A 24,048-nucleotide genomic window follows, 5' to 3' on the forward strand; every position below is an offset into this window, starting at 1 on the left:
TAAAAGAAAAATCTTTGAAACAGCTGAAGATGTTGGATCGATTCTCCAGCATCTGCAGTTTCTACTATCTCTGCTCAGCATTATTCTCTGCTTAGCCAAATTTCTACGTTACTATCATTGAAATCCAATTTCAACATCCTGGAAGTTGACATTGCCCAGAAACTGAACTGGATTTGTACCGACGGTTGTGGGTTGCTACACTGCATCTTGTAGACGTTATGCACTGCTGCCACTCTGTACCATCAGTGGAGGTAGTGAATGTTGAAGATCGTGGATGGGGTGTCAATGAACCGGCTACTATGTCCTGGGTGATGTTAAGCTTTTTTGTGTGTTGTTGGAGCTACATCCATTCAAACAATAGGGAACTATGTGTGCTTTGTAGATGATGAACAGACTTCTTAATGGCAGAAGGTGTATTACACACCACAGAATTCCAAACCTCCGACTTTTCTTAGAGCTACAGTGTCTTTATGGCTGGTCTGGTTCAGTTTCTGACCGATGGTAACACTCAAGATGTCAGAAGTGAATGATTCTGGGATAGTTATGTCATTGAATGTCAAGGAACAATGGTTATTTTTTTCTTTTTTGAGATCGTCATTGCTTGGCACTTGTGTGACACGGATGCTATCAGCACAAACTTGGATGAAGTTCAGCCTTGTTGCATATGGACACAAACTTAAGTATCTGAGGAGTCATAATGGCATTGAGCGTTGTGCTATCATCAGTGAACAAATGTCTTCTAACCTCATGATAAAAGAAAAATCTTTGAAACAGCTGAAGATGTTGGACCAGGACTGAGATGATTGGCCTCCAACAAACACAACCATCTTTCTTTGTGTTCAGTATGACTCCACCTATTGGATGGTTCGCCGCCTGATTTGCATTGATTCCAGTTTTGCTTGGGAACTTCGGCATAGGTATTCTGCTGCTTTGATGGCAAGGACAGTCACTGTCACCTCACTTCTGGAGTTCAGCTGTTTATGTTCATGTTTGGAACAAGGCTGTAAAGCCAATAACTGAGTGGTCCCTATAACTGAGTAAAGCAACTGGAACATCAGTGAGCACATTATTGTAAAGCGGTCACTGCTTGAAGCACTGTTGATTGAGAATAGACTATTGGGCAGTTATTGGCTGCGTTGGATTTGACCTTTTTGTTGAGAAGTCCTAGCAGACTGGAAACATTCATCCTGTTTCCTCCCCACAGATGCTGCCTGACTAGCTAGGTTTTTGAGAAATTTCTGCTTTTGTTGGATTTGTCCTTTTTGTATGTGAGACATAGCTGAGCGATTTCATAACTGCATATGGCAGAACTGTAGAGGTCTGACCTGTTAGTTGTGGGATAATTTGGCTCTGTATATCACTTGTAGCTTCTGCTGTTTGGAAGCACGAGTCCTGCGTTTTCACTTCATTTGCAGGTGTGTACCTAGTGCTGTCTTTGGCGTGCCTCCTGCATTTTTCATGGTTGATCTGATGGTGGTAGTTGTAGAGTAGTAGATATGAAGGGCCATGCAGTTACAAATTGTGGTTAAATATAATTCTGCTGTTGACGGTGAACAGTGTCCTCGGTATCAAGTTTTTTGAGTTTTTAATTAATTCATGGGATGTGGCCGTCACTGGCATTTATTGCCCATCCCTAATTCCCCAGGGGGCATTAACGAATCAAATGTATTGTTATAGAATCATGAAATCCAGACGTGGAAAGGATATCAGATTTCTTTCCCTCAACAAATAGCAAACCAGATTGATTTTTAGGACAATTGACAGTGGAATGGTCACTATTTGATCAATATTTAAATCCAGATTCTTTTAATTGTGTTCAAATTTTACCATCTGCCATGATGGGATTTGAGCCCATGTCTACAGAACATTCGACTGGGGTTCTGGATTGCTGGTAATAAATCTGTGATAGGTAGAATGTGATGATGAGGTCTCATCCTTTTTTTCCTCTTATTGGTTTCCTCACCAGTTGCCGTTGATCCAGTTTAGTGGTTGTGTCCTTTGGGGCTCTGTCAGTAATTTTGCTGTCAAGCTACTCATTGTGATGGACACTCAAGTACCTTATTCAGAGTACCTTCTGTGCCCTTGCCAGCCCTGGTGCCCCTTCCAGTTGCTGTTCAAATGGAGGAACACTGATTCATCAACTGAGGATGTTTTACAGGTGACAATCAGCAGGAGGCTTTCTTGTCCCTGTTTAACTTGATACCATGAGGTTTCATGGGTTGTGAATTCAATGAAGAGGACTTCCTTCCAATTGTATACCACTGTGTCACCACCTATGGTGGATCTATGTTACTGGTGGGACAGGACATTCTCAGGGGTAATGCTAACAGCATCTTGGAGATTGTTTATAACTGATGATTGCCTGAGCACGATTGTGTGCTTGACTTGCCTGTGCAGTCAGCTGTCCCTGTTTTGGCACAAGTTCCAGATGTTTAAAGGGAGGACTTTGCAAGGTCATCAGAGCTGGGTTAATCTTTGTCATTTCTGGTACCATGTCAATACAGGGTGTCCATAGTTTCATTACAATTTGTGGTTTGATAAAACGGAGTGGCTTTCTAGGCTATCTCAGGGCATTTAAGAGTCAACCACATTGCTTTAGAGCTGGAATTGAATGTCGGCCAGACCAGGTAAGGCTGGCCGATCTCCTTTAGCGAAGGACATTAATGAAGCAGCTAGGCTTTTATGGCAATAGACAATAGTTTCGTGATTGTCATTGAAACTGCCTAATTCCAGATATATTAATTGAATTTTAAATTTAATCAGTTATCACATTGGGACAGAAGTGAAACATAATCTGTGCGAAAGTTATAGAACTTGTACTTGAAAATTAAAGGAGAATTGTTGCAAATAATCTAAGTTTAGAAAAATCTGTCAGTGATTGGTTTGAAAGCTTTGAATTTTCCTTTGTGCTTTAGCCAGTGGTCTTTGGCAGAGATTTTTACATCTTCCAGTAAATGTGTATAAATTCTCGGTTGCCTGGCGGAAAATGTAGGGTTTGCAGTCTGTTAGGATAGGGTTTGCAGTCTATTAGGTAGATCTGACAGGCATTTCATTGAGTTGAGTGTGTTATTTTTGACTTTCTGTATGGAGCAGTGCTCCCAGTCGCAGTAGGCAAATCCTACCCTGAAAACTCTTCTGCTGTAGCTGAGGAGGGAGTGGCAGGGGTTGATGCTACAAAGGAGCGAAAACAGTTTTCAACTATTGGCAAGAGACGAAAAAAATGATCAAAAGTCAGCCATTCAGTCTGTTGAGCCTGTTCCACCATTCAACAATGATCATGGCTGATCCTCTATCTCAGTGCCGTAGTCCCCTCTCCCCAACCCCTCAATGATGTTAACTCATACACATATATTGCTTTCTTAAATATGTTCACTGACTTTGCCTGCATAGCCATAAAGAAGTCCACAGGTTTACCATCCGCTGAAGAAATTGCTCTTTATTTCAGTCCAGAATGGACCCTCTGGCGCTCTGGCCAATGGAAACATCATCCCACCATGCAATCAGTTTTTCTTTTGTCAAGCTGGTGGCACCGGCAAGGTAGGTACCGGCCAGACTCCTGACCCCGTCAGCTCCGCACTGGGCCACTTCTTCCCTCCCTTCCTTACCCTTTTTGTCTTCTTTCTTTTCCTTTTTCGTTTTCTTCTTCCTGTTGGCGGTGACGGAGAAGGTGACATTGTGGAGGAGGGCAGCCGGAGCAGGACTTTTGGCGGGGCATTGACGGCCTAGCCTGACAGCAGAGCCAGGGACTCCTGACTCCTGGTTGTGGAAGGCCAGAGCGGAGACTTCAGGCCTCGGCAGCGGTGTGATACGCTTGGAGTAGGGACTCCTGACTGACCTTGTAGCGGCAGCCGAACCGGGAGCTTCTGGTTGCGGAGCGTGTGTGGATCCAGCACAGGACCTGGCATCAGTGCAGGGTTGGCGAGGTGGGCTCAGGCACGAAGAGATGGTGCCTGAAGAGTTGCAACTCTGAGATTGGTGGGTCTGGCGCAGGTGGAGGAGTGGAGGTGGCTCCTTGGTGTCATTGGTGAGCCAGCTCAGGTCTTATCGTGGAGGCTGCAGATCGAAGATGGACTCTTCTTCAGCTATACCTTTTTATTCTTTTATTCTTAAACTATTAAAACGCTGCCAGCTGTGATGCTCGACCCCATATACATTCCACTACGAAGGAAAACTGGAAGTGAGGCAATCCATCTCAACAGACCCCAGAGTTTAAAAACCAGGCGGGAAAACACACCGACGCTTCATTGGAGGCTGCATGGAGGATGTTACCAAGCACGGTAACAAAATGTCTGCAAAAGAACAAACCAGCTCAGCGAGCCAACCAACCTCCACACCCACAACCCGAGCTACAGATCTACTCCAAAACCTTAGACAGTTGAAGCTTTTCACTGTATTTTACTGTATTACACACTGTGAAATACAATAAGAAACAAAGCATTCAAATTCATTTTGCAGCTGTATAAAACTTTTAGTTCGGCCACTTTTGGAGTACTGCGTGCAGTCTGGTCACCACACTGTAGGGAAGTTGTGGAGGCTTTAGAGAGGGTGCAAATGAGGTTTATCAGGATGTTATCTGGACTGGAGTGTATTAGCTGTGAGGAGAGGTTGGACAAGGTTGGGTTGTTTTCACTAGAGCTAAGGGGTGACCTGATAGAAGTATATAAACTTGGGAGATGCATGGATACGTAGATGGTCAGTCTTTTTTTCTCCTCGGAGTGGAAAATGTCAAATAGGTTTAAAGTGAGAGACGGAAAGTTTTAAGGCAATATGCCAGGCCAAGTTTTTATGCAGAGGGTAGTAGGTACCTGGAATGTGCTAACAGGAAGGTGGTAATAGCTGATCCGACAGCAATGTTTAAGTGCCATTTAGACAGACACATGAACAGGCAGAGGTCCGAGGGGTATGGACACATATGCAGGCAGATGGGATTGGTTTAGACAGCAACATGGTTGGCGCCTGTGTGCTGGGCCAAAGAGCCCATTCTATGTTCTAATAAGGTCTGTATTCTTACAACTTGGCTGGAGTAGGGATGATGAATGCAGAGTTGATGAGTGAGATATTCTGAACTTACTGTCTATTAAATTCCAGTGTGGAAACCACCTCCTGAGTGCCGGCCTGAAGCTCTCAAAGGACATGGTTGCTGGGAACAGGCCAGAAGGTGCAATTAGTATCCATTATCCCATCTGGGATTGGTTTATTCACTTGACTGCTTTCTGTCAGGACTTGACCCTATGTCCTGCTGTAACGTGGTCTGGGAATGATAATGCTATGATTTGACTTCTCTCCATGTTATGTGACATCTGCACACTGCTAATTTGGTTTACAGATGACTGCTGTGCGACTTGGTTGGCAGCATTCTCCTGTCACAAATTCAAGCCTAACTCATAGTCTAGGTTACACGCCTAGTGCAGTACTCAAAGTGTGCTGCATTGTTGATGGTCCTATATTTTGGATGTAACTTTAAATCAAAGACTCATCCACCTTCTCAGGTGCTCCGAAAAGAAAGTTCTCCCAGTGATCTGGCCAATATTTATCCCTCAATCAAATCACTTTCAGAAAAAAAACTGTCTAATCATTATCGCATTGTCGTGGAGCTTCTATAGCAGAACATATAGTGCTGATATGTGACTGTGCTCTGACTTGGCCACTAGGTGGAACTATGCCCAATGTTTTACCAATGCCCCTCAATTACACAGGAAGTTGGGTGATCTGTTACTGAGAGGTAATCATTGAGTAGAGTCATTGATAAGACATTCCAAAGGTATAGTAGATTAGCAGTCTAACACTTTCTGATCATGCTGTTGTGAAATTTCATGATGTTTCAGTGAATTCAGACTCGCTATGCAACTACAGGTTATTAACAATCCAAAGGTTCCACCTGCATTGTGCAGTTGAATTCACTGATCTGGTTCGGAAGAAAGGTTGTCGATTTGAAACGTACACTCTGGTTTCACTACAGATACTGTCTAATCACTGATTATTTCTAGTATTTTCTATGTACGCCCCAGAATTTAAATGAGTGTAAACCAAGCTGGGATTATACTTAGCTATTTGCATACCTAATACAATATTCTGTCCATGTCTGTTGATCACTCAGAACCCACTGTTTCTTTCTTGTATTCTGGAACCCTCCTGACCATCAGAGGTTGAACTGTCTGCTGTCACAGCTCTGCATGCTTTCATTCTCCTGAAGTCACTGGGGTGTCACTTCCACTGTCTTCAAATGGCCTCCATTAGTGATGATGGCTTCAGACTCCCCACTTAAATTTTGTCACTTCCTGCTTGCTCAGGTACTGTTGTGCATTTTTCTTTAGACATAAATAACAATTTCAGAGCAAGTGATTTTCTCTTTTTGCAATGATGGTTCAGGCACATGCTGCACTGAATTAACTTGAGGGCGCAAAACAGCATCTGCAATGTTTTCAGACTTATCCATGAGTTCATGCTCTGTATGTACTTGCTCTTATTCTCCTTCATCTATTCTTCACAATATAACCACGTTTTTCCTCGTGCCCTCGGCTGGCTACCCTTCAAATGCTTTCATGCTATTTGTTGACTTGCCACATTGTTGCCGTTCTCTGGGTAAAGAAATTTTCCCAACTTTTTCATGTGGGATTTATTTGTGATTCTTAGACATATGGGTGTTTGCGTCTTCCCTGTCTCCAGCATTTCCCACATGGAAATGACTTCTCAAAGTCCATCTTATAAAAACCTTTGTTAATTAAGCATTCCATTAGATGATGCATCTCTTTATTGTGTTACTGCATGATTAAGTCATAAGACCAAATGTAAATCGAAGCAGAAGGTTTTTAACAGCATTGAAAACATGAAGCTTATGGATTTAACAATTTATTAGATAATTGATGTTTCATCTCATACAGCTGTAGTCAATATGTCAAATGCAACTTTTTTGTCTGTTAACTGTTTCGCCTGTTAACTGTTTCATAACAATTCTGGGAGCAATCTAAGGTGAAGCACTAGTGCAAGGCTGTTTGAATCTTTCTGCTTATTCATCTTGTTTGCCACTTGAAGGAAATTGTCTGTTATTCTACCTTGTCTAACAGTGAGTTCAATTCAAAACTAAAGAAAAATTAGTTACAAAGTATTTTGGGCCATCTATGTAACAGACCTTTTGTCATGGTTTTCTCTTTTCCTTGCTGTGTTTTTAATTTAATTTAGACATTTTCCATTCCCTTGTTAGAAGCGATTGAACCTAGGTCACGAGGAGGCAGACCTGGTGGTGAAGCCAAGATTGGTACGGGGAGGGGCACATTACGATTACGTTCAAAGGGGCCTGCAACTGTTGAAGAATTGGTAGGTTCTACAAAACTGAGTTCCAGAACATGATTCAAGTATCAAGTATTCAAATAAAAGTGTTATCCTTCCACTGAAGACAAGGAATTCTTAGCAATGCATTAAGTATACTCCAGTCATGGATAATATACAAATAAGGAGTGAAGCTTTCTGTTCTGTCTCAATAATGTGCCTCAGACATCCTGCTGATAGTGTATCAGTTTGGCAGCATGCAAGTTTTTTTTTGTTCCATTTCTCATATCTTTCAGTCTGAGAGATTGTTGGTTAGTGCTGAATAGGAGATAGTTGTGTGTTACCTTCATTTCCCATTAGAATGTATTTTTCTGGTAAAGTGAGGAAATTTGATGGGGCAGTTTGAAAATTGAGAAACCTTTGTTGAGATGTGTGTGAAGAAACTGTTTTTTCACATATGAAAAGGGCCATCAGACTTGATAGAGAAAAAAATTAGGCTACTTTGCTGGAGGAGTATTGAAGGGATGGTTGGGTTTGCGGGAGGGCACGGATGGGGAGCATGAGCCACTAATGCTGTTTCTCCCGTGTGGCTATGTCTGTATGTACACCAACAATAATGAGCAGTTTCTTGAGCGGTTTTCTTGATCTCTGCATTGAGAAATCTGGGACTGATTGTGCCCTGGGGAATCCATAACTGGGAAGGGGGTGATGGAGACAAATCCCAGGATAATCCCAGAAAATCTTGTAAAAGCACATTATTGTGGAGATCTGAAATAAAAATAGTGCTGGAGAAACTCCGGAGGTATGCCAGTATCTGTGGATAGAGAGAAAGAGAGTTAATGTTTCAAGTCCCTTGACTGTTCTTTGGATCTGTTGAAATCCAGAAATTTGAGCTGGTTGGTTGCTGTATGACAATGAGTTCAGAATAACGGTAGTATAAATGTAAGATGACTATTGATAGATCAAATTGAATTGAAGAACATTTCCATAGACAAATCAGAATAATGAATTCATTGCAACGTGGAATGATTGAAGCAGATAACATTGACACCGTCACAGGGAGATATGCTGCATATTTGATGATACAGGACAGGCTGAGAAAGGTAGTCAGAGTAGGAAGAGGCTTGTATGGATTATGAACATTGGCATAGACCAACTGGGGACAAAATAGCCCATTTCCATGCTGTAAATTCCATTTAATTGTCCAATTCCATCAGACTGGCAAGATTTTAATCCAAGTTTCATAGGTTATAGGCTAGTGTCAACCCCGCCGTTTCCATCCACGGCCTGTTGAGAGTTCTATCTTAATATGATTATTTCTTCACTAACTTCTGTTGTTTTGTGTCCAATACCTGAGCCAATGTAACTAATGTATTAAATTAGTAGCAACATCAGGTTACATTTACACCATTCCTTTAATATAGTGTGCAGCATCCCATAGTACTTAACAGGAGCAACTTGATGCTGAGCAAATTTGCATGTGTACTGTATTACAACAGTGATCACATTTCAAAGATAATTCATTTGTTACAAAATTCATTTGGGAGATTTTGAGGTTTCAACAGGAGCTATTTTTTCTTTAGAGTAAGAAGATATTTGTCTTTGTACTTCTGTATTTGCTTTTGCATGTGTTTATCACTTGCAGCTCTAAGTCATTTTGCCTTTTATCCTTGAACTTTCTTTAATCAACAGCCCACTGAATTCGAAGAAAAGGCCATCGGTAAAGTTGATGATTTGTTGGAAAGTTATATGGGTATAAGGGATACAGAGCTAGGTGAGTTTATTGCTATTGTGCAGATTTTTGGATTTATTAATCTTTAGTCAAAACGCTTCTCTTTCTTTCCATGGCTACCTGCAAAAAGTATTTTTCAATCTCGCATTAGTAGTGTTTCAAGACATCTGGTTATTTAAGGAGTATATTGGGTTGCCTGAAGGAAACAATTAGAATGGGCCAATTCGAGTATTGTGCAACAGCTTAACTTATTGGTTTATGCTGTGGGATGGCAAGAGCCTACAGGTTCTGGGACAGGGGAAAGGCAAATTTTGACCTGACGTTTAGAGGCTCTTGACAACGCTGTAGTTGGTTTGCTAGTTGGCAGACGTTTTATTACTCTGCTGGGTAACATCATCAGTGCAGCCTCCGATGAAGCGCTGTTGTGTTTTCCCGCCTTGTATTTAAACTCTGGGATCCGTTGGAGTTGATTACTCATTTCTGGTATTTCTTCGCAATGGTGTGTACATATATGTAGGGTCTAATTCTACGTGTTTATTGATGGCCTTAGTGGAGAATGAGGCCTCTACACATTCCCGTGCTTGTCTCTATTTGGCCTGTCCTAGGATCCTAATGTTGTCCCATTCGAACTGGTGGTTCTCCTTATCCGTGTGAATGGAGACATGTGAGTATTGGTCATGTCTTTTTGTTGCTAGTTGGTGTTCATGTATCCTTGCGGCCAGTTTCCTTCCTGTCTGTCCAAAATAATATTTTGTCGCAGTCCTTGCATGGAATCTTTTATATCATGTTGGTTCTGTCCATAGTGATTAAGGGGTCTTTGGTTCGAGTCAGCAGTTGGCGTAGGGTTGACGTAGGTTTGTGTGCCACTCTGATGCCCGGTGGTCATAGGAGTCTTGTGGTCAGTTCGGATATGTTCTTGATGTACGGTAACGTGACTAGTGTGTCGGGGCGTAATGTATCTTCCTGTTGTTTGTGTGATAGGAATCATCGGACCCAGCTGTTCGGGTATCCTTTGTCCTTAAATACTTGGTAGAAGTATTCTTCTTTGTTTTGGTGTAGTTCTGGGTTGCAGTGTTGTTGCTCATTTAAATAGTATTTTCACACAACTTCGTTTTTGGATGTTGGGGTGGTTACTGTTGAAATTCAGGACTTGATCCATGTGTGTGGCGTTTCTGTGTACCTTTGTCAGAAATTCCCCGTTGGCCCTGCATTCTACCATGACATCCAGGAATGTGAGCTGTTCATTCTTTTCTTCTTCCCTGGTGAATTTGATGCCGGTGAGAGTGTTGTTTATTCATTGGTGTGTCTCCTGTAGTTTAGTCCGTTTAATGATGATTAAAGTGTTGTCCACGTATCAGATCCGTAGTTTAGGTTGGATCTGTGGAAGGGCAATGCTTTCAAGTCTCTGCATCACCGCTTCTGCTGTTAGTCTGGAGATAGGTGACCCCAAGGGTAACCCGTTGATTTGTTCATAGATTTGGCCATTAATGGTAAAGTGGGTCGTGAGGCGTAGGTCCAGTACTTTCAGCATGTCGTCTGTGGAGATGGTGTCACTCGGGTCTCATTCTTTTAGTAGTGTTGCTTGTGTTTTTCTTGCCAATGGTATGTCAATCAATGTGAATAGGGCGGTAATGCCAAAGGACTCCACGGTCTCATCCTTGTCTATTCTTGTGTCTTTCAGGGATTTGAATAACTCCTGGGCTGAGTGGATGGGGTGGGTGACTTGCTGACGAGGTGCTTTAGTCTTTGTTGTAATTCCTTGGCTAATCTGTGTGTTGGTGTCCCTGGGAGGGAGACTATGGGCTTGAGGGGTATACACCACTGCGAAGAAATACCAGAAATGAGGTAATCAACTCCAAAGGACCCCAGAGTTTAAATACCAGATGGGAAAACAACAGCGCTTCATCGGCAGCTGTACTGATGATGTTGCCCAGCAGGGTAACGAAATGTCTGTGAACTAATGAACCAGCTTGGTGAGCCAACCAACCACAGCATCCACAGCCCGAGCTACAAATCTATTGAAGAACCTTAGGGTCTTGAGAATCTCAAATATGTGAAACAGATGTCTGGTTTTATATGCATGCTAATAAGTGGTGGTGTAATGTGGATCTTGAGGCATTTTTTGGATAAATAAGTTTACAAAGTTGAGACCTGAGTCCTTCACCTCTTTTGAAGTGTTTAATTTTTGCCCTGCATTCACATGAATATGCTAATACAGTCAATTGAGCAATTTAAAAAGGCCAGATGGAGTAGATTGGGAGGACCCCCTGGTCGGGTATAAACACTGGTATTGGCCAAATGACCTTTTACTGAGCTGCATTTTGTATAATTCTAGATGAATGCTATTTGTATATCTCATTACTGTAATGCTTAGCATGATACCAAATTTGATTTCCCTCTCCGTTTTGAAAATTTTTGCAAGAGTGTTTTTGATTAAACGATTGCTTACTCAGTCAATAACTGAACTGATTACAGTGAGGAACTCATCATACAAGTTAAATTCTGTACCTGATCAACCATTAGCTGATTGCAAATGGATCTGTACCGGTTATTTGTGAGGTATGTTTGCACAGAACTGATTTGCTCTGTCTCCGTCTGTCACTGCAGAGTGTTAAGAACTAACTGTGTTGTGCACCAGATCTAAGGGTAGCCAACAGGTTTGTTTTTGGAATAACCTGACAACTGAATCCATCTTCATCTGCCAGCGTTGCAGAGTTTTCAGTAGCCATCTCTGGATATGTTTCATGCCGCTGGTAGATTAGGTTTCTTGAATTCCGGAGGTAGTCAAGTAGAACTGACACTGGATATCCCAAAACTTGAAATTTGTTGGATAAGGATCAAACATGTAGAGCAAGCCCCTTGGAGACAATAAGGACTGCAGATGCTGGAAGCTAGTGTCAATAAATGTCTTCACAGATGCTACCAGTCCTGAGCTTTTCCAGCAACTTCTGTTTTTGTTCTCAATAAATGTAGAGCTGGAAAAGCACAGCAGGTCAGATAGTATCTGTGGAGCAAGGAAGTCAATGTTTTGGGCTGAAACCCTTTGTCAGGACTGGTGAGGGGGAGGGGAGCCCAGAAATAAATAGAGGGAGGGGTGTGGGCGTGGGGGAAGGGTAGGTGGGATGGAGAAAGGTGGATGCAGGTAGTGGGTTATTGTGGTTGGTCAGTGGATAGGTGAGTAGGAAGATGGACAGGTTGGGAGTGGCGAGATTTTGAAGCTGGTGAAGTCAATATTCAGGCCATTGGGCTTTAAGCTCCCAACGCGAAATATCAGGTGTTCGTCCTCCAGTTTACATTTGGCCTCACTCTGACAGTGGAGGAGGCCAAGGATGGACATATCACCAGGGGAGTGGGAAGGGGAGTTTTTGCCATCCACTTTAACTCCAGCTTCACCAACTTCAAAATCTCTCCTGTCCCGACCTGCCCATCTTCTAACTCACCTATCCGCTCCACCCTTCCCACTGACCAACTACAATAAACCCCTACCTGCAGCTACCTATCTCTATCCCACCTGTCCCCTCTCCAGCCCCACCCCTCTCACTCTATTTATTTCTAGGCTCCCTTCCCCCTCCCCAGTCCTGATGAAAGGCTTTCAGCCTGAAACGTTGACTTTCCTGCTCCTCGATGCTGTCTGACCTGCTGTGCTTTCCCAGCTCCATATTTATTGACGAGAGCAAGCCCCTTTCTGAACTATTTTTTTTAACTCCAGCTGACAAGCACATATTTCTTATTGTTACATTTGATCCACAGTTGGCTCTGAGGGAAGTAAAGGCACCAGTTGTGTCACTACATAATTGGTCATGCCTTGAAGGACCCAGTTGGGCCATCAGTGGTGTTGGAACCAGCATCTTGTGAAGTGGCAAGGGGTATTCTATTAAAGGCACTATACATGTTATTATTAAAATCTGTACCCATTTTTCTTTCCTTGCAGCTGCAACCATGGTTGAGGTCGGAAAGGACAAGAAAAATCCTGATGAATTTGCAGTGGCTCTGGATGAAGCTCTTGGGGACTTTGCGTTTCCGGATGAGTTTGTCTTTGACATTTGGGGTGCAATAGGTGATGCAAAGAAGGGAAGACTTTAGTGCCAACGTTTCTGTAAAGATCAGTGAACAGTGTTTGGAAACTCTTGGTTCACTGTTCCCTTTTTTATGTCAAGTGAACAATTAACTCATGTAGATTGAAAATGGAAAGAATGCCGTTTTAATTGAAATAATTCATTTGCCCTGTGACTGTTAATTCACGCTATTTCAGTTGAATTTTATCAAGTGCTTTTTTTGCTAAACTAGAAGACAGTAACCATAAGTACAAGGCCATATAAAATACAGCCAATGAAATGCAGCACTTTCCGTACTACACTCTGCCTGCAGTCCCCAAACACACTTCCCCCAAATGACTTGCTGGGAAAGAGACATGCAGAGCTGCCTTGACCAACTCTAGCACACACCCAATTTTTCCATGGGTATTGATTAATTTTTCAGTTTTCCTCCTCTCGATCCCTGGTGTCTGCTGGAGATCAGCATTCGATACAAATATAATGGAAGGTGACTGGGATTAAGGTTACTTTATGCTTACTCTCCCTCCACTTATCAATAATCAAAGCATTTATAACCTAATTGACCATTTACTAATGTTGTAATTGGGTAAAGTTAATAATGCGAGCAGGATAGATATAATTAAAATAAGAAATTACAGCTATAGATGTATTCCGTACTTAGCTTGTCTAAAAGGGAGTATATGAAATTTATGAAACTCTGGCTTGGTGCTGATTGTAGCATTCTGAGATGCTGAATGAAGGGTACAATGTGGCAGTATTGGCTGTATTGCAGCTCCCTATAAATATCCTGAAAGGCTAATGGCATCATTGATTAACCGTGGCTGTATAAAGTATATTAGACCAAAGATTTTCTAAAGAATACTTTGCACACTCCAGTTGCTGAATTGAATGGGGATTTTATATAATGTTAAGCATATATGGGCCTAATATATTTTGACTGAAATTATAAAGAACTCCAAACCAAAAAGTTTGTTTTTAATAATAACTATCTGGGTTTTTTATGAAACGTAAATTTACTCACCGCAGTGTGCCTAATGCCATACCACAGTGTTTTGTAACCAAATTATTAATTTTGATCTTTGCATAAAATGTGGTACTAGAACTATCATCTAATCAGAATTTTATTAGGATTTCTACTTAAATATAGATCCAATACTTCCTACTTTGAGTTCATTTAATCTGTAAATACACTTCGCCTGTTGACTTATATGAATACAGCTGCAAGTTTACTGAAATCATTTAGCTTTTTCTTATCTGGGCCAATGTCCTCATCTGCCACAGTTCCTTATTACCCAATACCTGCCTCCTTGGAAGCTATTCTTTAATCCCAGTGATTCAGGGAACCTGGGAAATGAGCCAGAACTTCCTGGAAGTATCATTACTGTGTAACGTTGTTTGGTGACTCAAGCTATATAATTATTTTTCCACACTGTTTAGAACATTATAATTTTTTAATGCAGTATATAATCTGACGTAATTGAGATTGCATCATGCTTTGGATGTCTATAATCATTTATTTATTTAAACTTTTGTTCTGCATCTTGGTGAATTTGTTCATGTTGCTTTATTTTTCAATGGGGTAATAGGTGCTTAATCCGTATTATATTACTGTGTCTATGTAATTACTTTACTGAAACACTTACCTCAAAAACTGCTACCAGAAAGCATTCAACATTAGTATGTTTGGGAGCCTTGCCAGTCCCCAACTGAAGTTTAAATCAGCATTCCCAATAATTTGTATCTCAAACTGCCAATATCAGCAGGTTTTGGTATCTCAATTTGGAATTTGTTGACCAATAAGGGGACAGCACAACCTTTCCTTTGCACCACTGTTCTCCCACGCTTCCTCCAACCTCCCAAATAATTTGGCACTTTCCAAACCCACAGGCTCTCAAAACTGAAGCAGGACTAACTAGAGTCAGAAAGTAAGTTGGCTTGACCTGCTTAAAACCTGGTGATTGCTTATCAATCACAGTTTGGATACCTCTGTTCAATGGGACCAGTTTTTGTTTCCAATTCATTTAAGTTTCTTCTGTACTTTCATTTCCAGAAGAAATCAAACAATTATAGAATAAAATAATCATCAATTTTCACAAAGGGTGTCACACAATGGGTGGGGTGTGGAAAAGACATTCTGCCATAATTGTACTTCAGAATGCCACGATGGATTAAACTGACTACTTTGCCTAAAACAATGCATTTGTGTGAACTACTGAAAATTAGAAATGAGATTTACACTACATCAGTTGAAAGCATCTTCTGTATATTTTCTATTAAAAAAGTTTGAGAAGTCTTGTGTGAAAAGTGTTAATTTGATAAATAACTTTGCAAAGAAATGCAGCTGTTGTGTTTTTGCTATTAAGCCCCTTGTCCAGCATTTATTACTTCTTCCATTCATCGTAGTGGATCTTCATTTCTGGAATACAAAATTTCCCACTATTGGCTATTCTTCATGTACTCCCATGTCAGTGAAGAGCAAAGTCTGCTGTATTCCTTTTCCAATAATGTGTCTTGCATTTGCTATAGCAATATATTTCTCATTGCTGGTTAATGTCACATTAGACAAACAGCATCTGTTTCAACTATGGAATGACTTGAGGCTACCCAACCTCCCGTTTCACAGACTGCTCTTAGCCCATCGCTTTGACTTGTTTCTAACTCAAATGCTACAGATTGAAGACCAAAATCAAATCCACTGCACCACCTGTACCCCTTATATGATGTAAAAAGGGCCTCTTTCTGTGCTACAATGACACCACCTGCAAAATGGAGGAGCAATACCTCATATTCGGCGTTGGGAGCCCACAGCCCGATGGCCTAAACATGGAATTCACCAGTTTTGAAATCTCCCCATCCTGGGCCTCATCCCACGTCCAACCCTCCCTGTCATCCCTGCTTTCTTGACCTGACACAACCTGCCCATCTTCTCTCCCATCTATTTGCCCCACCCATGCCACTGACCAATCTCTACCACTTCCTACCTGCACTCAGCTATCACCATCCCACTTACCTTCCCCATCCCCACCCCTCCTTTCTCTATTTATTTCCCAGCTCCCTTCCCCCTCCCTATTTCTGAAGAAAGGTCCCGACTTGAAACGTCAGCTTTCCTGCTCCTCTGATGCTGCCTGACCTGCTGTGTTCCTCCAGCTCCACACTGTGTTGTCTCTGACTCCAGCATCTGCAGTTCTTGCTATCCCTGTGTTTATTTCATGTCTTTGGTGTTACAAAGCATTTCCCAGCCAACAAACAAAATGCAGTACTGTTTTGTCAGGAAATATGTTACGGACTGTTCAAACAAGCAATCACCAACAAAATAAATTTGGGTATTGTGTGTTTTGATGGTGAAGGATTAATATTGATACAATTATACATTGTCTTACAACAAGTGGTGAGCTTCCATCGTAGACCAAGTCTCTTAAGTTCTCCAGTAAAGTCCACTTTTTAACGTAGTTAACATTCAGGGACTTAAGACAACCAGTCATACTATAAGGCCATTCAGAAATATGCTGCAGTCATTTTCCTCCGTTCCAATTATGCCTGGGATCAAGACTTTGATTTACAACTTAACTGTGCTTTATCCCATCTTCTCAATACTTGCAAACTAATTCCACTGATTTTCTTTCTTTTACCATATGACCCCATGAGGTTCATTGTATATTTTACCATGACCTTTTCACTGGACAAGTTTCCAGTTCAAGATCTGTCTCAAAATTCAAACTGAACTTAAGTCCTACCTGCATTCCAGAAGTTAGCTGTTTATTTGCTTACAGTGCAGCCCCACTAGCTTCCTCAGTAATTGACAAGATGTTACTCCCTTCCCTTGTGACCTCCCAAATCTGACTCCCACACACCTTCTACCTGTTACTCCATGAGGACCCCTGTCGTCTGCCACCCAAGAGCCCTGGTCTGACCCTAGTTGTTTCTTACTCTACCTTCTTTATTTGGACTCACTTATATTCTCAGCAATGGCCGTTATGAAGTTCTGGCATTGCTGGGACCACTGAGCTGTTGGCAGGGCTTCTTTTACTGAAAAGATTCATACCCTGCAGTTACTTTGTTCAGGTAGCCCCCAGTGTATTATTGGTGTGTGGCAGCTGTTTTTTAAAGTTAATTGGCTTGTCCACAGCACCCCCACTCAATGGCGTTGTAAAAATTCAAGCTTCTGAATTTGCAGTCCCATAGTGTTCTTCACACAGCTTGGATTCCCAACTGACCTTGCATTTTTAGCCAACTTGGCTGGTGGCACAGTGTTATTGCACCTGCCTCTGGGTTGGAGGGTCCAGTATTCTAGGAAGGAATAAAAAGTTCAAGTTCCATCTGTGCTAGAAATACATCACAACCTGCCCGAATGAGTTTATTTAAAACACTTGCATTGTGCTCATTCCCCACATCTGTGTAATTGGTGTAGGTTGTAAATGGCTGAGGACTAAGCCCTGATCCTGTGATACCCCACATGTTATGACCAATCCAAAAATGACCCCTTCGTTCCTAATTTGTTCTTAGCTCCTAACAATTGCACAATCCACCGTATTACGCTGATCACAAGAGCCTTAATTCAATGTTAATGCCTCAAAATGCTGTAGTAGATATGTTGAACATAATTTGCCTTTCAAACATCAGTGTTAAATTTGCCTCATTATTTTATGATTTTTAAGAGCATGTTGGCATGTCTCTCATAATAGATTTTAACATTTCCCTACTACTGAGGTCAGGCTAACTAGCTTACAGTCCCCTGTTTTTGCCCTCCCTCCTTTCTTGAATAGAGCAATTATGCTTACCACCTTTCAATATTGTGACTGTTAGAATCTAATGAATTCTAGAGGATCGAAACCAACATATTCACTTTAAATGAAACTTGTCCTGAAGAAAAGCTGGAAATGTTAACTTTTCTCTCTCCACATGCTGTCAGACCTGCTGAGTTTCTCCAGCACTGTGGTTTATTCACTTTTTAAATGTTTGCCATTTTAACTCTTATCTTTCAATCTAGTTTCCCAAATGACTAGCTAACCTGCCCCTCATACCCAGGTACCTTGTGTAATGGGCCCTCCATTAGCAGTTGGCAATGGTGATGGAAGGAAGCTGGGGCTGTTGAACACCTTCTCACTAGGAAAAAGGGGTGTCTGTTAGAAACAGGGTTGGTGGGAAGGAAAAAGGAACTGACAAAGGGAACGCTCAGCCGAGTGTAACTCACAGACTCATTCCAAAGAATGCTGTGAATAGTTTTAATTTTTGACACTGTAATGACATAATTCTGATGCCATTGCACTAAAATCACTGCTTCACGATCTTTGAACCATCCGACTTGATTGGCATGGACATGTTGGGCTGAAGTGTCTGTTTCCATACTGTCTGACTCTGTGTGTTCAAATCTCATGTTACACTTGGTTTGTTCAGTTTTAAGACCCTAGTTTTTGACTTAACAAAATCACTTTCAAACTATGTAAAATTCTACCATATACAGATCACTTTTTTGCACTGGTACTTTAATAATAGATTATTAATTAACTCTTTCTTGTCTTTCAATAACAGATGTCCAAAGATGTGCAGGTTAGGTGGATTGGCCATGCTAAATTGCCCCAAGTGTTCAGGGATGTGTAGCTGAGGTGGGTCATAAGGGGATGGGTCTGGGTGGGATGTTCCAAGGGTCGGTGTGGACTTGTTGGGCCGAAGGGCCGGTTTCCACACTGTAGGGATTCTATTCTATTCTAGATCTTAAAATAATCCATTCTCCACTTAGCTTTTCAGATCATTATAATAAAAAAAACCTAAGGATCAATGAACAAAAACAGAAGTTGCTAGAAAAGCTCAGCAGGTCTAGCAGCATCTGTGAAGAAAAAAAATCAGAGTCAGCATTTTGGGTCCGGTGACCGTTCTCCAGAACACCAAGTTGTCTACATTGTTTTTCTAAGGGACATGTCTTATACAGTGGGTTGATTTGTGTGAAGTAGTAGATGAGCCAGGAGCAGTGGCTTGTCACTTGTATTGAGGGAGGAGAGTCATGACCACAATTTGATTGATTATCCTTGATCTTGTTGATATAATAATTGCTGTTTTTATTTCCTATTGGAAACAATTAAAACCAGATTCATGACAGCCCAGATGCCAAAACTAAAATGACATTAACCACAGCTAACTTTAGTATTCTGAGTTTTGCAATTTTGTCTAGATTCTGTCATTTGCTATCTTATTCTAACTATAGACACAAATGTGGCTTTTTCTTTTAAATAGAGTTAGTGAGTCAAACAAGAGGGTGTGCTCCCAGCTAGAAAGGTTAAAATGGCTAAAATTGGAGAGTCCCATTTCTCAGGTTAAAAGAAATCTAGATTTGCATTCATACAGGACCTTAAAAAAAGCCTTCAGTACCAAAAGAGCACAGAAAATGCTGGAGAAACTCAGCAGGTCTGGTTATATCTGTGGAGCGAGAAACAGAGTTAACATTTTGATGCTACTTAAACTTCACAGCATAAAATTCCTCAATATGCTTCGTAGTCAATTAAGTACTTGTTTAAATGAAGTCATTGTAACAATGTAGAAAATGTAGCAGCCAAATTTAACACAGCAAGTTTGCACAAGTAGCAATGTGATTGAGATAGTTTTTCTTTGTATTGGTTGTGGGATAAATTGGCCAGGGTACTGAAACAAATTTCCCTGCTCCTCTTCAAAATAGTACTCTTTTACGAGAGGAAAGGTAGGCCATCAATAAACGTTTTACATGTGATAAGTGGGTAGACTTGGCCTACGTAAAAGATGATGTAATTGAGGCAAAATAATTCTCAACTGGTTTGACAGAGCAGATTCCGTAAAAATGTCTCAACAGCTTTAGAGTCTGGGGTCACAGTCTGAGAATAAGGGGACAATGACCATTTTGAATGGAGATGAGGAATCTTTCTGCTGCCAGTCTTTAAGAAGGGGTTAGAGTTAGATACAGTCCTTGGGGATAAAAGGATCAAAGGATTTGGGGCAAAAGGTGGAACAGGGTACAGTGTTGGATGATGGCTATGATCATATTGAATGGTAGGGGAGGCTTGATGGGCTGAATGGCCCACTCAGAATAGAATCCCTACATTTGGAAAAAGGCTGCTTGGCCTATCAAGTCTGCACCAAGCCTCCAAACAGCATCTCACCCAGCTCCTTAACCTCTACCCATAACCCATCTAGTCTGCACATCCCTGGACTCTACGGACAATTTAGCATCCACCCAGCCTTGCACATCTTTTGACTGTGGGAGGAAACTGGACCACCTGGAGGAAACCCACGCAGACATGAGGAGAATGTGCAAACTCCATATAGACAGTCACTTATGGCTGAAATTGAATCCGGGTCCCTGGTGCTGTGAGGCAGCAGTGCTAACCACTTAGCCACTGTGTTGCCCCTCCTCCTGCTCCTATTTTCTATGTTTCCTTTTGGTTGTAACATTCCTGGCTCAATCCAGATCCAGATTGACTGGCCAGTTCTTTCTTTGCTGTCGACAGGATTCTTCTGTATTAACCTTCCATGCTAACTTTAGCAAGGCCTTTGACAAGGTACTGCATAGTGGATTGTTGAGTAAGGTTAAATCTCACAGGATCCAGGGAGAGTTAGTCAATTGGATACAAATTTGGCTTGATGGTAGAAGGCAGGGTGGTGCTAGAGGGTTGTTTTTCAGACTGGGGGCCTGTGACCAGCAGTGTGCCACAGGGAATTGGTATTGAGCCCACTGTTAATCGTTATTTATATAAATGATTAGGATGAGAATTTGGGAGGTATGGTCCGTAAGTTTGTCGATGACTCTGAGATTGGTAGTACAGTGAACAATGAGGAATGTTATCTGGGAATGCAGCAAGATCTTGATCAACTCAGCCAATGCGCTGAGGAATGGCAGATGGAGTTTAATTTAGATAAATGCAAGTTGTTGCATTTTGGTAAAGCAAATCAGGGCAGGACTTACACAGTCAGTGGTAGGGCCCTGGAGAGTGTTCTAGAACAAAGAGATCTAGGGGTACAGGTTCAAGCTCCTTGAAAATGGTGTCACAGTTAGACAGGGTGGTGGAGAATCCTTTCAGCATGCTAGCTTTCATGGATCAGAGCACTGAGTGTTGGAGACCAGGCATCTTATTGCAACTGTACAAGATGTTGGTGAGGCCTCATTTGGAGTACTGCGTGCAGTTCTTGTCGCCCGACATTGGAAAGGATATTATTAAAGTAGAAAGAGTGCAGAAAAGATTTACTAGGATGCTACCTGGACTGGAAGGTTTCAGTTTTATAGGGAGAGGTTGGATAGGCTGGGACTTTTTTCATTGGAGTGTAGGAGACGAAGTTGACCTTATAGAGGTCTATAAAATCATGAGAGGCATAGATAAGATAGATAGCCAACAGTTTTTCCCTGTGGTATGGGAGTCCAAAACTAGAGGGCATAAGCTTATGGTGAAAGGGGAGAGATACAAAAGGGCCCAGAGGGACAACTTTTTTCATGCAGAAGGTGAGTGTCTGGAATGGGCTGGCAGAGGTAATGATGGAAGCAAGTATAATTTTGTCATTTAAGAAACGTTTAGACAGATACATGGATGAGATAGGTATGGAGGATTGTGGACCAAATGCAGGCAAATCGGATTAGTTCAGTTGTGAAAACTGGGTGGAATGGGCAAGTTGGGCTGAAGGGCCTGATTCCATGCTGTAGACCTCTAAGGTTCTATGTGAAAATCTGGTTGTGGTATTCCAGTGTCCTATCTGTCTTTTTCTGAATTTCTCTAACTTATCCAATAATTGTGGGTGTCTCACTTGGAGCAACATTTTTTCTGCCAATTTGTCTAATGTGGTAAGTAAAATTGCCATACCATACCTCAGGTGAGGGAAGAGGTTGGGAAGGAGAGTCCTTCATTGTATCCTCAGCCAGTGCAGGAATTGAATCCATGCTGTTGGAGCTGGTCAAAAGTGATAGTTAACACAGCAATCTATGGTCGGTGTCCTTCATTGTGTGCACCTTCTTCTGACCAATATTCTCCTGTCCCATTCTGCTCCTGAAGCTCCTGTTGCATAGACATCATTGATGTTCTGCTAAAAAACCTCTCTTCCCTTAGTTTCCTGTCCTGTTCCAATGAAGTTCAACAGAAGCTAGACAAACAGAAACATATAGGATTCTTAAGGGGCTTGACAATGGAATGTTTCTCCTCGGGAGAGTCTGGGACGGGAGAGCAGTCTCAGACTAAAGTGGACATTAAGCTGAGGAGTAATTTCTTCTCTAACAGGGTTGAGAGTCTTTGGAATTTCTTGCTGCAGAGAGCTGTTGGGGGCACAGTCTTCGCGTATATTTAAGGCTGAGATAGATTCTTGATCGGTCGGGGAATCAAGAGTTGTGCAGGAAAGCGAATGTGAGGAATGTTGCATCAGCCATGATCCTATGGAATGGCAGAGCAGGCTCAAGGAGACAAATGATCTACTCCTGTTCTCGTTTCTTATGGTCTTTTGGTTAGGTGCTTGGCAGTCATTCAACTCAATAAGTTGAATAATTCAACGAGGTTAAAGATTTCAGTTCAACACCACCACTCTTTTTTCTCAGGAAGTAGGTGTGGATAATAATTCTACTGCTGAATCACACAGCCTGTCTTTGGTTTGTTTTATGTTGGTCAGTGTGGTAGCATGTTCACATCTGAGTCAGAAGGTTGTGGGTTCAAGAGCCACGCCAGAGGCTTGAGCACAAAGATGAAAGTTAACACTAAACCGCTAGACATGAGTGAGTGCTGAACTGACAGCGCAGTAACTACTGCCTTTCACACTGGAATTAAGCTCTGTCTGTCCTCTGAGTGGGTCTAATTAATCCCAAAGCAATATTTTGAAGAACAAAGGAACTATTCTTGGTGTTTTGGCCAAATATATCCCTTAATCAATGTCAAAGAGTCAGATTATCTGATTGTTACCACAGTGTTGCTTGTGGGAGTTAGTTGCGGGTAAATATGCTGCCCCGTTTCCTCGATTCCAACATTGATGCCTTCAAAAGTACTTTATTAGCTATCACTGAAACTGGGACATCTTGAGGTTGTGAAAGGCAGATGCAAAACCACAGAGAACTTGCATTTATTTAGTACTTTAACGTAAACATTACTACTGTGCCACAAGAGGGCCCTAGCACTAGGTTTTTTATTGCCACTCCTATTTTTTTTACAAAAGCCCCTCACACTACCACTGCACCCAAAGGGTGCCAAGCAGTAGTGCTTATAGGACTAGGTTTTATAATGGGGGAATCATCAATCAACCTGGAGCCACGTGATCTGCTTGATTGGCCTTTGTTTTTACTTAATGAGATTATAAGCATCGCTGGCAGCGCTGAGTTCTGAACCAGACCCGAAACATTAACTCTGCTTCTTCTCTCCACAGATGCTGCCAGACCCGCTGAGTATCTCCAGCAATTTCTGTTGCTTGTAGCATTGGTATTATTGCCCATCCCTTGAGAAAGTGGTGTTGGGACACCCTGTTTGAGTCACTGATGGTTATTTGGCAGGGAGATCCCTGGTTTTGACCCAGTGATGGTGATGGAACAGTTGATGTGTTTCCAAAAGGAGATGGTGTGTGCGCTTAAGGGGGCAGTGTTCCCATGTAATTCCTGCCTTTTTCCTTCTAAGTGATTGACGTTGTCCGAGACACCACTGAGAAAGCCTTGGCGAGTTGCTACAATGTAGGGGTGGCATAGCGGTTCATTATACTGCTGTACTGCAGTACTGCTGCCTCACAGTGCCAGGGACCCAGGTTCAATTCCAGCCTCCAGCAACTGTCTGTTGTCCCCATATCTGTGTGGGTTTCCTCCCACAGTTCAATGATGTGCAGGTTAGATGGATTGGCTGTGCTAAATTGCCCTTAGTGTCCTGGGATGTGTAGGCTAGGTGGGTTAGCCATGGAAAATGTAGGGTTGCAGGGATGGGGTAGGGGTTGGGTTTGGGTGGGATGCTCTTTGGAGGATCAGTGTGGACTTGTTGGGCCAAATGGCCTGCTTTCACACTGCAGGGATTCTAAGTTTCTATCTTA

At 42.0% G+C, this 24,048-nt stretch overlaps 1 protein-coding gene across 1 annotated transcript in view; it reads left to right on the forward strand.

The window, feature by feature from the left end:
* gipc2 (GIPC PDZ domain containing family, member 2) overlaps nt 1-15,343 on the forward strand; it is a 132,485-nt gene extending 117,142 nt beyond the window's left edge. Inside the window, exons 5-8 of the mRNA XM_048601817.1 lie at nt 4,600-4,619; nt 7,180-7,314; nt 8,959-9,040; nt 12,930-15,343. Coding sequence (XP_048457774.1) covers nt 4,600-4,619; nt 7,180-7,314; nt 8,959-9,040; nt 12,930-13,081 — 389 coding nt within the window. The 3' untranslated portion in view covers nt 13,082-15,343. The remainder of the gene's footprint in view (nt 1-4,599; nt 4,620-7,179; nt 7,315-8,958; nt 9,041-12,929) is intronic.
* Nucleotides 15,344-24,048: the final 8,705 nt, after the last annotated feature.

Source organism: Rhincodon typus, chromosome 10, assembly GCF_021869965.1.
Source record: "Rhincodon typus isolate 14 chromosome 10, sRhiTyp1.1, whole genome shotgun sequence".
In the NCBI taxonomy this organism is placed as follows: domain Eukaryota; kingdom Metazoa; phylum Chordata; class Chondrichthyes; order Orectolobiformes; family Rhincodontidae; genus Rhincodon; species Rhincodon typus.